This window comes from Hyaena hyaena, unplaced genomic scaffold, assembly GCF_003009895.1.
Source record: "Hyaena hyaena isolate Hyena2069 unplaced genomic scaffold, ASM300989v1 scaffold_113, whole genome shotgun sequence".
Lineage (NCBI taxonomy): Eukaryota > Metazoa > Chordata > Mammalia > Carnivora > Hyaenidae > Hyaena > Hyaena hyaena.
This window is the reverse complement of record NW_024080745.1, coordinates 237,073-254,477: the sequence shown is the minus strand read 5'-3', so window position 1 is coordinate 254,477 and position 17,405 is coordinate 237,073. Positions and strand designations below refer to the sequence as shown.

Sequence of the window (17,405 nt, the reverse complement as noted above, 5' to 3'; positions counted from 1 at the left end):
CAATGGTAGCTACCATCTGTCACCAGAAAACACTATTAGAGTACCATTAGCTATATTCCCCGTTCTGTACTTTTTGCTCCCTTGACTTATTCATTCCAGGTAATGTTTAGCCTTCTATATCTTTGCCACTTTTTTCCTCTGGTTGTGCTGTCAATTTCTGAGAAGGAGGTATTAAAGTTTCCAGCTCTGATTGTGGGTTTATTACTTTAGTACCATTTTTACTTTTTATTAAAAATTTTTTTTAATGTTTATTTATATTTGAGACCGAGAGAGACAGAGTGTGAGGGAGGGGCAGAGAGACAGGGAGACACAGAATCCAAAGCAGGCTTCATGCTCCGAGCCGTCAGCATAGAACCCAACACGGGGCTCGAATTTAGGAACCGTGAAATCAAAACCTGAGCCGAAGTCAGACACTTAACTGACTGAACAACCCAGGCACCCCACTTTAGTGTCCTTTCTAAAAATAAAGTTTTATAGTGACCATGAAAGCCTTTATTTCTCTCTTGCCTTCTTTGGTTCACATAATCTTACAATTTTATAATAACTACTTATGGGAAAGATAAGTAGCATAGTAATATATATCAAGTCCTAATTTAGGGTTGCTTGGTAGGAATTATAACTATATTAAGAAGGTAAAATAAAATTAGCGTAATGATTTTTCTAATTTTTAAAATTTTTAATTTTTTAATCTGTTTTGAGAGAGTGTAAGCATGAGTGGGGTAAAGGGAGAGGGAGAAAGAGAATCTTAAGCAGGCTCCATGCCCAGCATGGAGCCTGATGTGGGGCACCATCTCATGACTAACCATGAGATCCTGACCTGAGCTGAAATCAAGAGTCTCTCACTTGATTGGCTGAGCCACCCAAGTGCCCCAGTATAATGACTTCTATTTATACCTTTGAAAATCAGTGAAGTGCATTATCCTATGAATGCACCAAACTCACATCTTTTCTAGCCACTTAGAAAGTAAAAGTAAGTTTCTGGGACTAAAAGTTGAAATTTTTCAGAGTGCAAATATTCTGGTATTGTATGAATACCCAACTCCAAATATGTGACTAGTATATCTTTTAACAGCCTCCCTTTAACATATTTTTGAATTTATGCCGATTATAAAGCATCAGAGATAGCATGTATTCAAGAAACATTACTTTGCATCTGGTTTTATTTTCATTTTTAAAATGGCTTATCTTTAACCTGTTTTTCTTTTAGTGCATAATTTCATTCAGTTTGGTTCATAATCTTATTCATAATTTTATCAAAACAATAGAGATTTTTAACTTTCTTTTACCTATATCTTCATTTCCTTATTCTTGTAGCTTTTTCATTCAGGTGTAGCAAATTTATGTTAAGGGACAAATGATAACAAGTCTCTTGTATAATCTGTTAGGCTCTAGGATTAAAGTGAATCTTTTGTCTTTCTCTGTGCTTGAAATGAAATTTTTTTTGCTTTATCTTTTTCTGGGTTAATATGTTTTGAAGTTTAATACCTAAAAAACACATAATGTGTTGTGTGCTTTTAAGGAAAGAAGCAAAATTCTCTGTATGCTTGGGAACTAACACAGGGAGCAGGTTCTTTAAGATGCACAGAAAAGCTTTTCTGGCTCTTGTAGACTAGAGGGTCTGCTGTATGTTAGAGGGTCTTCTATATGTACAGTTTTCAGGGGGCATCTATTGCAGTAGATAAGACTGGATTAAGTCAGGAGGATTAGATGGTCCTAGCTTTACCACTAACTTATTTGACTCAAAGAAAATCATCTGTTTCATGATCAGATCAGATTTAAGTATTTTTTCAGTTGTGTAATTTTATGATGTTTAATCATTTTTTTTACTTCTGAGCTACACAAGGAAGTTTTAAAACTCAATAATTATTACTTTTTAATGGTAAATTATGCATTGTTTAAAAAATTGTTTCTTAAATATTTAGAGTATCCAGTACAAAGTTGGAACTACAGAAAAAATCTGAAACTCTTGAAAATATGAAGCAAGTGCTTACTAAGCAAGAGGAAGAAAAAAAAATCCTTAAACAAGAAATTGAAAATTTAAGTCAAGATGCAAAGATGCAGCACAAGGAATTGAATAACAAAGTTCAAACAGCAGCAGCAGAACTACAAAAACTGAAGATGGAGAAAGAAACCCTAAGGACAGAGCTTTCTGCAGCCAAAGAGAATTTATCAAAAGTTTCTGATTCTTTGAAGAACTCCAAAAGTGAATTTGAAAAGGAAAATCAGAAAGGAAAAGCTGCTATATTAAATTTGGTTAGTTGTTTATATTTACTTGGTTAGGTAGAAATGATTTTTATTTAAAATGTATTGGTTTGTCTGTTTAATTTACTGTTGACTTTTTATCCTGCATTTAAATGATCTTAATTCTTATGAGGACATGAACTGGGATTGTTTAACCTGAGAAAAAGATATTGGTGTTTGTGTGTATAATTTTCCAGAGGCCCAGAAAACTTTCAGTTGAATAAACAGTTTTTCCTTATTGCTAGTATGATGCTAGATTTGAGAGATTGCCTCCTGTTTGTCCTCAGAGACGTTTTCACAGAGAACATAGCTGCTGGTTCAAACATTATTCACTTGCGTAAAAAACAGAAAAAGATCAGAAAGATTGTGATGACTTTTAATCCTGGTACTATAAACTTTTTCGTTCTCAACTGAATATTCTAAAACTCTAGAAAGCACTATGTCTTGGAGATAACCATAAACCACATTTAAACTATATGGAAAAAAAGTCACACCGTCTCAAAAAATTCTTAACGGAGAATGTGTTCTCAGAAATACTTTAACCAGGAATAACAGAGTAGCAACAAAACTAAAATTCTTTTGTTCTCAATATGAAAATCAGTGAAGGCGTTTAGTAGCACAAAAAATATATGGTATTACTATGTTACTTTTATGTTTCTTTCTGTTTGGAGAAGTCATCTCCTATATGTACATCTTCCCTCTTAAGTTATATGTGATTATTCCTTATATATTGTTTTAATGCTTTCTTTCACAAAAATTTCCTTTCTTCCATTCTGTTGAAGATTGTTATACTTTTAAAATAGCATGACAAGTTAATTATAATTAATTCTGTGACATGAAAATGTGGATTCCACAGAATTCCAGAGTAATCTGCTGTTGGTTGATAATAGAAGCTCTTAACCTTTTCCCACCCTCTACCTTTACTGCTGTAGTATTTATCACTTTTATAACTGAAATGGATGATTCTATCCCATTCTGAACCATCAATGATTCTAGTTTATTTCCAATGTGTGGATCTTACAAGTGTTTAAATCAGAGTTCTTAAGCCTACTACAAGTGTCTTCTGCATAATATAGCTTTTTGGGTTTTTTTAAGGAAAAATCTTGCAAAGAATTAAAGCATCAGCTTCAAATACAGACGGAAAATGCACTTAAGGAACAGAATGAACTGAAAAAGTCACTTGAAAAAGAGAAGCAGGTAAGATTTTCGTTTTCTGTAACAAAATATATAAAGAATAATAAGTTCTGTCTTTGCAAAAATATTTTCATACTGATACTTAAATCAAAGGAAATTTATTTCTCTGTAATATAATGGATCACAAAAAGATAGTTTAACATTTTCATTTGTGTTCTACCTACTACTAAAAAGATTTAAACTAGTTTATAATAAAAGACCCAAAATAAAGGATTATCACTAATAAAGTTAATTGAATCACTTTACTGTAAAGTTATAATTAGATAATTTAGATTAAGGTACATTATTATGATTGAAACAATATCTCGATAGGCTTTCAATAGAAATAACATTTTTAAGGGTTATTTCATGGACATTTATATTTAATGATATGTTAAAGGTTGTATAACAATAGATTTTTTTATGGTTGATGCTTTTATTGCTGTCCATCAAAAACAAACCAGCAAATGAGTAAATAGATGGGTATAATACACAGTTGTTATTCTCAGAAGACCTGCCTCTTGCGGTTAGAATCCAGGTGTATAGTTTTTCTAGAAATATGATTTGATAAAGCAGCAAAACCTAGTCCTGAGAAGTCTTATGTGATTGTAGTCTGGTTGTTGATTGAAAGAAGATACCTGTGTTTTAGATGCCAGCCTTTGAGTGGAAAAATGAGGGTGACTTAGTACCCAAGCTCTGAATCCAGATTGTCCAGATTTATAACTTGCCTGTGCCATTTGGCAGTGATGCTGACTTACCTTGCTTTAGGCAGATTACTCGATTTCTTTGTGTTCCTGTTTCCTCAGCAGTAAAATGGGGCTAATAACACAATCTGCGGCATAGGATTATTATGAGATAAATGGGTTCATATATTTCAAAGTGCTTAGAACACTTGACCAAATAAATAAATGCTCTAATGTTAGCTGTCACTTTGTCATTGGTTATCATGTTATAATCATCATTATTGTTACACTACCTGACTTTTGTTTTGCACAAAAATATTTCCCTTTGTGTTGGAGATGAGCTGAAGCACCATATGTAGCAGTGAAACTTTTCAAAATTAACTTTGAATATAGTCCAGTGCTCAAATTAGGTTCACAATGAAATATGCATAAAACATGAAAACACAACTTTGGCTGGAAGGATGGGGAGATCATAGTAGTTCACGTTGACCACAGAGGAACCTCAGTGTGACTTTTTATGATCCCTAATTTTGAACAGAAGTATATCCTGGTAGACTGTAAAAACAGAGTCATAGCACAATATGCCCCAGATCTCTAACTAAGGAAACTGTTGAAGCTCCATTAAAATGGAGCTTTTCTTTTCGGTTAACCATGGCCATCAGGCTAAGTTAGCATTTTGAGAATATTCTTGAAGGACAGTAGACATTCCAGCAATCTAAAGATTGATGTTGATATCCCTATTTTCTGAGATACAGGGTAATACTAGTTTAGTTCATTTACAAGCTCTATCCAAATATGAATTCACAAGTTAGAAAGGAAAATAAGATTAAACAAATATTAAAGACTAATCCAGCATGTCATCTAAAAGTGAATGGTGTCAGTTATGAAAGCTCCATTTGTTTTGTTTTGTTTTTGTATCTTTGTTTACTACTGATCCACTGTGCCACCAGGCTTAGTAGTTTCTACCTAGAATAGTGCTTAGCATGTAGTAGGTACCCAATAAATGTGTCTTGATGGAATGAATGCTAAACAGATTTTACTTTTCTTTAGACTTCTCATCAGTTGAAGTTGGAACTCAGTTCAGTGCAGGGACAAGTTGCACAGGCCCAGAATACTTTAAAACAAAAGGAAAAAGAAGAAGAGCAACTTCAGGGGAACATAAATGAGTTAAAGCAATTAACTGAACAGAAGAAAAAGCAAATTGAAGCACTCCAAGGAGACATTAAAACTGCTGTTTCACAGAAGGTAGTAATATATTTGTTTACTTTCTATGGGAAGAAAATCTTTGTGACGAGTTGCAACAAAGAAAAATTTACATGTGCTCAAAATTTTTCTAAGTATTTTCTAATGTATAAAAGCACTTAAGTATGTAATTAAACATGTAAGTCTGGATTTCCATTCACTATAACCATGTTTTTAGATAATGTTTATTTAAAATGATAGTACTAATGATTTGATAGATCTAAATAACATTAATGAGACTTAAATTAACATTTAATGAGATGGGAATAATTTATATAACCCTTCTAATGCATTAGAAAAATTTAAAGGAACTTAAAAACTTATCCTTATTAAGGGAAGATAAGAACAAAAACCACAACATGGCATGTATTTAAAAAATTAAGGAGTGTAGGTTTCACATAGTTACAACTTTGATATTTTATGTTACATCTATTGGTTCCCATTTCTAAACTATTCCAGTTTGTTATCATGCATCTATTTTTTTATTCTTAAGTATGTTTTAATACAGTTCCCACCAAAGTTGACAAAAATGGATTGTACTTAATATCTGAGCAAAAAGCTTTTCCCTACTCTTGGTATGTGCATATCAGTTGGTCCATGGAAAAGAGAGAAGTGAAATCTCTATTATGTAGAATAAACAAAATATGTCGTGTCATTAAGAGTTGGCTATCATATTACTAGAGGAAACAAAATTAACCTTGCAAATAGGTATTTTATGTTGTCCACTGTTTTTATAACCATATTATGCCACTTTACAAAAGAGTAATTTTCTAATAAATAAGTAGACAAATTTGCCTGGGCATTTTTGATGTTATATGTAATCGTAAATCGGTGTAATTATCACAATATATTTTTTGTTGTATGATTTGATGTCTTGAGGTCATTCTTTTCTCCCAAATCTATTAGTCTCATATTCAAGTATTCCCTAAATCTTCATAGCATCATAACTTCATGAATTAAAAGGCTCAACTATTTTTAGCACGTTTTCTTTTTAATTAAATTATTAGTTACAGTATGATTTCTTTTAGTTTTATGGTTAATGTATATACCTGTGCTTTGCATGACTTTATTAGTTGACACCTTAAGAATTATGAGATTTAAAGGAAATGTTTTTATTGATAGTTATCTTAGTTTGGGTTGCTATACCAAAAACACAATAGACTAGGTGGCTTAAACAACAAATGTTTATTTTTCACAGTTATGTAGTCCAGGAAGTCCAATATAAAGACACTGGCATATCCAGTGTCTGGTGAAGACCCATTTTCTAGCTTGTAGGCAGATGCTTTCTTGCTGTATCCTCATAAGGCTGAGAGAGATTATCTCGTGTTTCTTCTTGTAAGGGTTTTAATCCCATTTATAAAGGCTAATGACCTCCTAAAGGTCTACATCCAGGGGAGTCTGGGGGCTCACTCAGTTAAGCATCCACCTCTTGATTTCAGGCCATGAGCTCATAGTTCATAAGTCTGAGCACCCAACTTCTGGCTCTGCACTGTGTGGAGCTTGCTTGGGATTCTCTCTCTCTCTCAAAATAATAAATTTCAAAAATTGTTTTTTAAAAAATGCTTTATCTCCAAATATCACATTGTGGATCTAGGCTTTCACATGAACTTTTGGTGGGGGGGGGGGTGACACAAGCATTCAGCCATGGTTATAGTTAATTTATGTTAGTGTATGGATGCTAAAATAAGGAGCACACTTTTTAAATTCAGGGAGAAGGGCATTTTGGGGAATGTTGGATGGGTAGTCAGTTGCTATAAATTAGACTTTAAATTTAGAGTAACTGGGTGCCCTTGGGTAGGTTAGTCCATTGAGTGTCTGACTCTTGATTTCAGCTCAGATCACGATCTGATCATGATGTCACTACTCTGAGATCTCACCATCCACACTGGGCATGGAGCCTGCTGGACATTCTCTCTCCTTTCTCTCTGCCCTCCCACCACTTGTTCTCTCTGTCTCTCAAAATAAATAAAGTTTAGGAAAAAATGAACTTATATTAACTACAGAATCATTGAAAGGCAAGTATAGTTTGGTTTTGTTGATAAGCAGTGTAGCATGGAAAGAAGGACATAGGTTGTAGCTGGGCAGATCTGAATTTAAATTTCATGTGACACACCTTAGGGTTATGGTCACAGGGAAGTGGTTATCTTTCTGAGCTAAATAGAATCATAGAGTTGTTGTAAAGATTAAGAAAATGTATTTAAAATACCTACTATTGTGCCAAGGGCAATATAGAAGCAAAGTAGTTGTTGGCTATTAAATGGAAATATAGCAAACTGTGATCTAAGGGTGTCAGTGTGCATGGTCGACTATGCAGTGATGGTCTGTGACAGTTATCACTGGCCCACAGTGAAATAGGAAAATCATAGATAATGTTTAAATAGGTATGAGTATGTATGTGCATGCACTTATATAATGCACATGTGTGCGTACACACACACACACACTTTGGATATGATTGTTTGAGAGCCACTGATCAAGAATTCTGCAAGTACGCTATGAGTCAATGGCCCCTGCACCAATTTTATTTGAAATCTATTATGAGAATTAAGAATGAATAAGATATGGCCCCCAACTCTCAATTAGCTTATAATTTAATGAGGAAGTAGGTAGATAAAGAGAAAAAAAAAACCTAACGTATAAAGGAGAATGAAACAAGAACTTAAACAGAAATATGAGAAAAATTAGAACTTAATGGAAATTTTGACTGGCTTTCTGAGGAACCAGCATTTGAACTGGGCCTTTGAAGATGATTATAATTTTGAAAGGTTAAACAAGAGGAAATTAGACATTTCAAGAAGATAAAACAATATTAGCAATGTTTGCAAGACTTAGAAAATATTGTTATAGAAGGTTAGCTGTTGGAGTGCATGGTAGGTGAAGAGGCGAGGGGAGAATAAGGCTACAGGATCAGGTGAAGTCAGGTCGCAGTAGATGTTGTATAGTTGTTTCCACCTTAAAGTTTTAATATTGGAAGATTAAAGATTTTTAAGAAGGGAGGAATATGATCAGACCTGTTTTTAGAGCAAAAACTGGTCGGTTTGTGAAGGATGAATTGTAAATGACCCTCCTGTGTCCTTCTTTGGAAGTTTGAATGTACGTGTGTTAGAGCAGTTCTCAAGCTACTGCATCAACCTGTTTGTTTTTCTTTTATATTGACTTCTCCACTAATAGATTTGAGTTTCTCAAAGTCAGAGAATTGCGTCCTTCGACAAATAAGCCATTGATAATTTTTTTTAAGTGAATGAATCAGCCTGTCAGAGTAAAGATAATGAAGGCCCAAGTATGAGCCCAAAGGGCTTTTAGGGTCATTACTGAGACTTTGCAGAGGGCTTAGTTGAGAACTATGAAGGTGATTAAGGAGAAAGAAAACTAGATTTGTGGGGGGAGGAAAAGTTAAAGAAAAACAGTAGTATTCTATAAAAGAAAATGTATAAGTGCAGTATAGTCTTCAAGATGAAAGAAGACATACAGGAGTTCTTCATCATGAAGAATCTAAATGTGAGAGAATGAAAAGGAGGTGACATGTGGTGTTCTGAGATAACATACAGGGAGATCAAGCCCCCTTTCCTCCATCGGCAGTTACCACCACCTCCTGTCAATCTGCTCCCTAGCTCTCTTGACTCCATTCCCATTTCTCATTTCCCACTGCCACAGACTTAGTCCAGGCCATTTTGTTCTCTTATCTATGCTGTTATAATAGCTTCTTAATAGTCACTCCAGGCTTTTCCACCTCCAATCTATTTGCCATTCATTCACTTAAGAAATGTTATTAGGCACGTATATTATGCCATGGCACAATTTCGGGTGTTGGAGATACAGCTATGAACAGGTAAGGAACCTGTTCTCATGAGGCTCACACTTTCTTGGGGGAAGAAACTAAACAGGGTGATGTGAACGCAGTGATGGGACAGAGACCTGCTAAATGTTGAGTGACCAGAGAAGCCTCCCTGAAGAGATTTGAGCTGACACATGAAAGACAAGAGCTGTCCATACAAAGGTCCAAGGGGACAACTAGTGCAAAGATCTTAAACTAGAACAGATTTGGTATTTTCTAAAAACAGAAGACCAATGGAGATTCAGTGTAGTGGGAAAGAAGAAGAGTAATATGAAATGAGCTCAGAGAAGTAAACAGGGGCCAAAGCATATGCATGAAAACTTATTGATTATAAGGTAACAGAGAATGACATACTTTGTTCTAAGGATAATTAGAATCAGTTGGAGAATTTTGAGCAGAAAATGGTGCAGTCTGACTACAGGCAGATAAAAGAGCAAGCAGAGAGGGCACTGAAAAACTGTTGTAATAGTCCAGACAGTACATGATGATAGAATGAATTAAAGTATTAGAAGTGGATGATTTGGAAATCTAATTTGGAGGTTTGAGTCATCAGGTCTTGCTGATAGATTAGATGATAAGAGGTGATGGAAAGAGGAATCAAGAATAACTCTACAGGGCCATCTGGGTGGCTCATTTGGTTGGGTGGCCAACTTTGGCTCAAGTCATGATCTGTGAGTTGGAGCCCTGCATTGAGCTCTGTGCTGATAGCTCAGAGCTTGGCACCTGCTTCGAATTCTATGTCTCCCTCTGTCTCTCTGCCCCTCCCCCATTTGTGCTCTGTCTGTCTGTCCTTTCTCTCTCAAAAATAAACATTTAAAAATTAAAAAAAAAAAAAGAATAACTCTACATTTGTGGCTTGTGCAAGTGGATAGATGGCCATAGTTATTGGGTGAAAGAAGCGTTGCTGTCAGGAATCAAGAGTTCTCCTTGAGATAGATCTCTGTCAGTCGCTGAAATGGAGATGTCAGGGAAGTCCTTGGTTTTAATGACCCCAGAGTTCAGGCAGAGAGACTGGGGCTAGAGACACAAATTCAGGAGTCACTTGTCCATAAGTGATATGTAAAGCCATGAGTATAGTTTAGATCTTGTAGAGAGAGACTGTGTATGGAATAAAAGAAGGTCAGGAACAGAACCCTGGCAGCCTACAATATTGAGAGATCAAACAGAAGAAGAAGAGCTAATAAAAGATTTTAAGAAGGAATGACCAATGAGATAGAGAACCTAAAATACAAGGTGCCCTGGAAACCAGGTTGAACAATGTTTCTAGGAGGGAACATCATCAACTATTTTAAGTTCTGCTGGGAGGTAAAGTAAGCTGTGGACAAGGACATGAACAGTGGATTTTGGAACAAAGGGGTCACTGGTCGTTTAAACAGAAGTTGCATTGAGTTAGTATATTTATTTTAAAAGCCAGTGCTTGTTTTCATACTATGCACACATATATTTTAATCATGTCATAAATTGTGTATATCTTCTGAGTCTTCGTGAAGACTAAAGACAAGTTTAGGGTTTAGAGGAGTCAGACCTTTGCAAAATTTCTTTTTTCTGCTTTGTTGTTAATAAACATATCTTGTAGAAATTTCCTAAGTTATTCTAGAATTTCAGGGAATAGAAATGATATACTTGAATGCAGTAATGATGTTTTTATTTCTTTCCTATAGAAATTTCCCTTAGTTCAACCGTAAATTATATCATCTTCTAAATCATCTAGCACTGTATCTTCCATCAGAATGTGGTTGTTACTCTCAGTCTCCTGAGAAATTGATACTTGGGACTTTCCAGTGAAATGCTTTTTTTTGCTTTTTAAATTGGGACTTGTTGGACTTTGTATTTTGTAAATCTTCAAGGTTTTTTTGGGGCATTAATACAGTTTAATTTGTTCTCAGGGATCTTCTTACTTGTATCGATTTCATTTTATGCTTGTAACTGTTTTGTGACATGCACGCTGTTCTAAATAACTATTGTGTGTTCCAGACAGAGCTGGAGAATAAATTACAGCAGCAGTCAACACAAGCAGCCCAGGAACTTGCAGCAGAGAAAGAGAAAATGTCAGTGTTACAAAATACCTATGAAAAAAGTCAGGAAAATCTAAAACAGCTTCAATCTGATTTCTATGGGAAGGAATCTGAACTTCTTGCCACAAGGCAAGATCTTAAGGTATAGTAAAATATATCATAAAAGCCCAGTAAGTTATTTAGGCATTCATTAAATGATTGGTTAGAGACCAAATGGACAAGGGAATGTTAGTATTTGTGGAATATCATGCTTGTTTTCTGTAAATTATTATTTTTGGAGTAACATGCTTTTAAAAATGAAATTGTGTTGTTTTATAACAAAACATATAAGTAAATATAAGCATTTAAGAATAACATCTGTAACAGTAAAATAATTTGGAAATACATTAATTGCTCCGTTATTAGCTTATCTAAAGACTTTGCTGTCTTCTTATAAGTGTAAAAAGATAACTTTGACTTTAGTTTTTATATTGGTCAATCTCCCAAGACTACCAATGTCTAACGATTAAAATTAAGAGATTGTAGCTCAAAGTAAACTTAACCTTAATGTAATTATCTAAACATATAGGAACCTTGTTTTTGACAATTCTGTTTGATTAAAGTTGCATGTTTATTAAAATAGAGAATATGGAAAAAGGATAAATAATTTTTATGGAGTGTTATTAAAGTATGAGTTCTCTAAGGTAAATGGAACATTTGTGTTCTCTCCCACAAGATTCAGCTAGAGCTTTCTTTTTTGTCATCATGAAATGTTATGCTTTTTGTTTCTTTCCTTTCTGTTTTGTTTTAATTTGTTAATTTAAAGTACATTATTGAAAAATTTTGTTGAAAATCGCAGGATATTTATATATAACATAAATATTGTGTGTCTGTATTTTATCATAGGCTGTTATAAGGAAGGCTTTATGAAGGATGTAGGACTTGAACAGGTGCTCAAGAATATATAGGATTTGGATATAGAGAGTCCTGAGGAAGGTCATTTCACTCAGGGGCACATTTGAGAAAAGGTACTGCAGCGGGAATGAGCAAAGCCAGGAGGCAGTTACCAGTCGCAAGCATGCTGGTTTGTGTTTGGAGGACAGATTTTAAAAGATTGGGATCAAATTGTGATGTATCTTAGATGCTTAGCAAGGATCATTCAACTTTATATTTTGGGGTGGAGAGAGGAATGAAGAGTCTGGGCAGAGGAATAAAATGAAGACGACAATGCTTTGGACAACTTAGCCGGGAAGAGGTTTAATAGGCAGCTTGGACTGGACCTGGGGAGACAAGAGGTAGGGATAGTGAAGAGGCTGTCTCCCTTCCTCCACAAATTCCATTAATCAGGGTATGAATTGATTAGAACTAGACTTAAAGTTCAAGAGGATGGAGCAGAAGAGATTAATGGGAGAGACATGATGAAACAGGAGGGCTAAATACAGACAAGCTGCAAGGGCACTGAGGGAACTAGGGTGACTAATGATTTGACAAAGAAATAGGAAACTTGGAGCAAAGAATTTTCATGATGGCTAATTGTTATAAAAAAAAATACCACCTGACAATTAGAAAATGCCTTACTTGCTATGCTTTCTAAATAGCTTTAAATTCTTTGTACTTTTTTATTTTTCTTTAGAACACTATTAAAATCAGGGAAGGTCTGTGGAAGAGTTTGGGCTTTAATGTTAAAGCAGTAGGGAACCACAGAGGAGACGTGCTCCCGTCTGTAGGTTAGGCCAGTGACTGGCGGAGGATGGGGAATGGACTGTGGAGCAACAGGGCTGAGTGTGGAGACTGCAGAGGAGACTTAGCACTTGATCCAGGTGCACGTGATGGTGGTGTGGGCAGCACCAGGAAGGATGGAGAGTGTGGCTGTATTAGAAGGACAGTTAGCTGATCAAGGAGATGGGCCTTAATGATTGATTGTACGAGTCCTATAGAAATCACACTGGTTTTTCAAACAGAAATATTACCTGCTCAAGAGCATTACATGGTGACAGGACTTAGATCTTTTAGCTCAATATTATTTCATTAAGCCAACAAGTGTTTTTATTATGCTTGAAAGCTATGTTGTATACTAATAAATTTATACATGAAAAAAATGCATGGACAAAAAGAGAAAGGCAGAGAGTCAAGGCCGCTGAGGAGTTTTTCCACTGTAAGAGGCGTGGCGAGGTCCTCTAGTCAAAGCCTCCTTTTGCAGACAAGACTGTGGCCTGGCATGGTTTGTGACAGACCCAGAGTTGCACAATAACAGAGCCATGGTTAGATCTCAGTTCTTCTTATTCATAGCCCTTTACCCTCTTATTATCACTAGGATTTTTAAATATGAAGTAGAATATTGTTAAATTGTATTATTAATGTTTCCAAAATGAGAAGTATCTGAACTACTTAGGAAGTTTAAAAAAAAAAAAAAAAAAGTAAATTCCCAGAGAACTTCAAATGATATTTATTGACCAGAGTAAGAGATGGTTATCAGCCATTATTTTTCTTCTGCTTCAGTGATGAATGATCTTCTTGCACTTAAGAGAGAAGGGAAGAGGCCAAGAACTTTGTAACATGACACCTACCTAAGTCAAGGCTGCCATCTGTGGGCTGACCTTGTACATCGAGACACCAGTAGAGTGGAAGACGGGCTGGCTTGATCTATGCTTTTAGCCCCATCTGCTGGATTATTTATGAAATACTTAACGTTTGTTGACTGTATATTTCAAAAGGGCCATGCTGTGTGCTATTGTTTGCTGTTGAAGAAAGGTAGAAGTGTAATTTAAATGTAAATTTTGTAAGATTCTAGGATAATAAGTTTAGAATTAAATATAAATCTTTAGCCTATACTATTCCTTATGTCATTTAATCAGACATCAAGAACAAAGAATAAAAATTTTAAAAATTAATTTTGAAAGAAGAGAAAAATTGTTGAGCCGACAAAACATAATAGCTACCACAGAACACTAAGCTACACTACTGTAATGTGATTGTGATGTTCAGGGTCAAGACTGGTAGTTGATCTACTCAGGGATTTGCTTGTTCCAGTGGGAGTAAATGGGTTAAAGATAGGCCCGCAAAACTGTTGGATGGGAGAGGGGAGTTCCCTAAAGGAAGATACGCTGAGCAGATGGAAATAACATGGCCTGTAACAAGAAAGATCAAGGAATATTTAAAATACCTGGCAGTGTATCACTGAAAGGCGTTGACGAATATTCAGAGACAAGGTAGAGCAATATGTCTTGGTATCTTCGGAAAAGAACAGTCCAGATTTTGAGCTTGACTTTAAAGATTTTGTCGCTGGGTCTTGGAAGTTAAAATTTTTATTGGGTATTACTTAAACCATGGGCAGTTTGGAATTCTTGTGGTCAGAGATTGGGGGAGCTGTTAATTTCAGCCTCTAGCAAGCCTTGGTGTTCTTTAGTGTTAGATCAGGACCTCTGTTACCTGATAACAGTTGCTATAGACCATACAGGCCAGGCTTTGTCAAACTATTAGCTTTGTTTGAAATCACTCTCACCCCTTTTGATGCTTATGTTAGTTCCCACATGTACCATGGAGCCTCATGTAAATACGTTTCAGGGAAAGTTCTTACAATCGCTGGTTTTCTGTGCATTCGGCATGTAGCCAGTGCTCTTCTGCCACATACAGCTTCCATTTTATATGGTGGTTCTGTTTTTCAGGCTACGTAGTCAGCTTCTTCAAGTTAAGGACTGTCTTCTACCTCCGTGTCTACCTTACCAGTATACTCAATTAATGCTAGCAGCTTGGCTAGCTGAGGACTAGATGACTTTAGGATTTTTTGAAAAGAAGCCTTAGGATTTTTAGTGTTTACTGGAAGCCACTGGAAATCAAATTTCATTTACATCTGAAAGACTTCTGAACTGGGTTTATTAGTAAGGAATACATTGTCTCTTTAAGGAACGTTGAGAAACCCCTTAAATAAGGTCTTCATTTAAAAATTATTTATTTTTTCATCGAATGCTTACTATAGCCAAGCCTAGCCAGCAGGAATTCTTCCTAAATTATATCTTCTGCCTCCTTTTCAAAGGAACTGTGTCTCCAGAATAAGAAAGATGAACTTCTTCCAAATGGTGGAAGAGCATCTTGGAGTTCATTTCCTTCCCTTCGGATTCTTTGCAGTTGCACCAGAGAGTGGCAGGGTTCCTGCCACCTGTTACCATATTACCCCAGTCTGAAATCTAATGGGTCAGAAAGCTTGCCCTTTTCACCAGCTTTGGCTTCTTAAAATATTGGGGCATTAGAACAATTAGTAACTGTGGGCAGCATTAACTGACAACACTACTTTTGCCACATAGATAGGAAGTGAAGAGGCTGGGGTGATGGCCTTCTCAGAAATAGAACCCCGTATATCTGGTTGACTTTCTTCTTTTGGTTCACTTGGTCAGGTTTGCAGGTGTGAAATACAGTTGTTGTTTTTTCCCCCAAGACAAAAACTATTTATTTATTAAGGATTTCAGCATGCCAAGAGACATATGCGTATATATTTTCATATATTCCGAATGTGTTCGATATGATCCCTTTTTATTTGATATTGCTTAATATCACTTAGCTAATAATACTTGCAGACTGTTTCTAGAGGTTTTGGAATCCGTCACTTTTGTGAAATATTTTACACTAAACTTTTTTGTATGCAGGATAGTTAATTGTCTAGTGTTCTTTTTCTTTTACATGACCTTACTGAAGGGCTTAACAAGCTAACCTCTTATAGTATATTGCTTTCTACTGTACTGATGCTAACTGTTATGTTTCTGTTGAAATTTGCTGAACAAAAAAAATACGTAATAATTTGGGGAAACTTTTTTTTTGTAAGTCTGTAGAAGAGAAGCTTTCTCTAGCACAGGAGGACTTGATTTCAAACAGAAATCAAATTGGAAACCAAAATAAATTAATTCAGGAACTAAAGAGTGCCACGGCTACCCTGGAGCAGGATTTGGCAAAGAAAGAGCAGCAGTTGAAGGAGCAGTGTAAAACACTACAGGATATTCAGAAAGAAAAGGTATTTCATTTTCTAACTGAATCTAGAATCTGAAAGTTGTAGTTTCTTTAGAAAACACCTAGTCAGACCACTTCCCAATCTAGGCGTCACTTTACTTCAGTAGCTCTCCTTAGTCACACTTCTGGTTTCTGCTATAACACGGTGGTAATTGAAATGTTAGTGCCAGGAAGTACTTCTTAATAGCCCTCTGGTCATTTCTACTCATTTTTCTTACTGCTCTTTTTTTACAAACAAATTGTTTTCACATCATAGACTTCACAATGGTTATTTAAAAACCGGTATCGTAGCTCCACAGCTATTATATAACATTCTTTAAATATGTGAATGAGATTAAAAAGTCTAGAAATAATTTTTATGCTTATAATTCTTTTTGAAAATTATTGTTTTTTTAAATTATGTATTATTATTTTTATTTTTAGTAATTTCTACACCTGACATGGGGCTTAAACTCATGACCCCGAGATCAAAAGTCACATGCTCTTCCAACTAAGCCAGCCAGGCACCTCTTCTTCTTATAATTCTTAAAATTTAGAGGCAACTTTTTCTAGGGGAAGTGGGAGTGTATTTTACATAAATGATGCTGAATTATAAAGTTCAAAGCCTTGGGGCACCTGGGTAGCTCAGTTGGTTAAGCATCCGACTCTTGATTTCAGCTCAGCATGATCTCACGGTTTGTGAATTCAAGCCCCATGATGCTAACAGTGCGGACTCTGCTTGGGATTCTCTCTCTCTCTCTGTCTGTCTCTCAAAATAAATAAAAATAAACTTTAAAAAATAAAATTAGAAGCCTGTATTATATGACGATTAACTACATTTAAAATTTAAGATGCTAGATGAAAGAGAAATTCAGATTCTAGGAAGTACTTTATTTTTGGTTTCATAGTTGAAATATATATATCCATTAGCTGATAAAATGTTATTCTAAAGTATATAATTAAACAAGTTTGTGGTCTGTCTTAATTGTGCAATTCCTGAAAGTCTCTTTAATTAAAAAAAAAATAGGGGATGTTTTTGTGGGGAAGTAGAGGTGTTAAAGCTGGTATGATATTCATAATTTGTGCTTTGGTTTTTGAAAATTCTGAGGGAACTATAGCTCTATAGGTCTTTGTTGCAAGGGCTTTAGATCAGTCAGAAATGTTTAATTTTGACTATACCTCCAATAGATTATTTCACTTCTCTAAACCTTTATTCCTTATCAAATAAGGATTAAAAAGCTATTTGGTATAGGTATAGAT

At 35.2% G+C, this 17,405-nt stretch overlaps 1 protein-coding gene and 1 long non-coding RNA gene across 2 annotated transcripts in view; one reads left to right on the top strand and one right to left on the bottom strand.

The window, feature by feature from the left end:
• EEA1 (early endosome antigen 1) overlaps positions 1–17,405 on the top strand; it is a 120,164-nt gene that overhangs the window by 94,673 nt on the left and 8,086 nt on the right. The window contains exons 19-23 of the mRNA XM_039236606.1: positions 1,923–2,253; positions 3,337–3,438; positions 5,148–5,342; positions 11,149–11,331; positions 15,985–16,170. Of these exons, the coding sequence (XP_039092537.1) occupies positions 1,923–2,253; positions 3,337–3,438; positions 5,148–5,342; positions 11,149–11,331; positions 15,985–16,170 (997 nt within the window). The remainder of the gene's footprint in view (positions 1–1,922; positions 2,254–3,336; positions 3,439–5,147; positions 5,343–11,148; positions 11,332–15,984; positions 16,171–17,405) is intronic.
• LOC120234656 overlaps positions 1–17,405 on the bottom strand; it is a 79,080-nt gene that overhangs the window by 58,981 nt on the left and 2,694 nt on the right. The gene's annotated exons all lie outside the window — the stretch shown is intronic.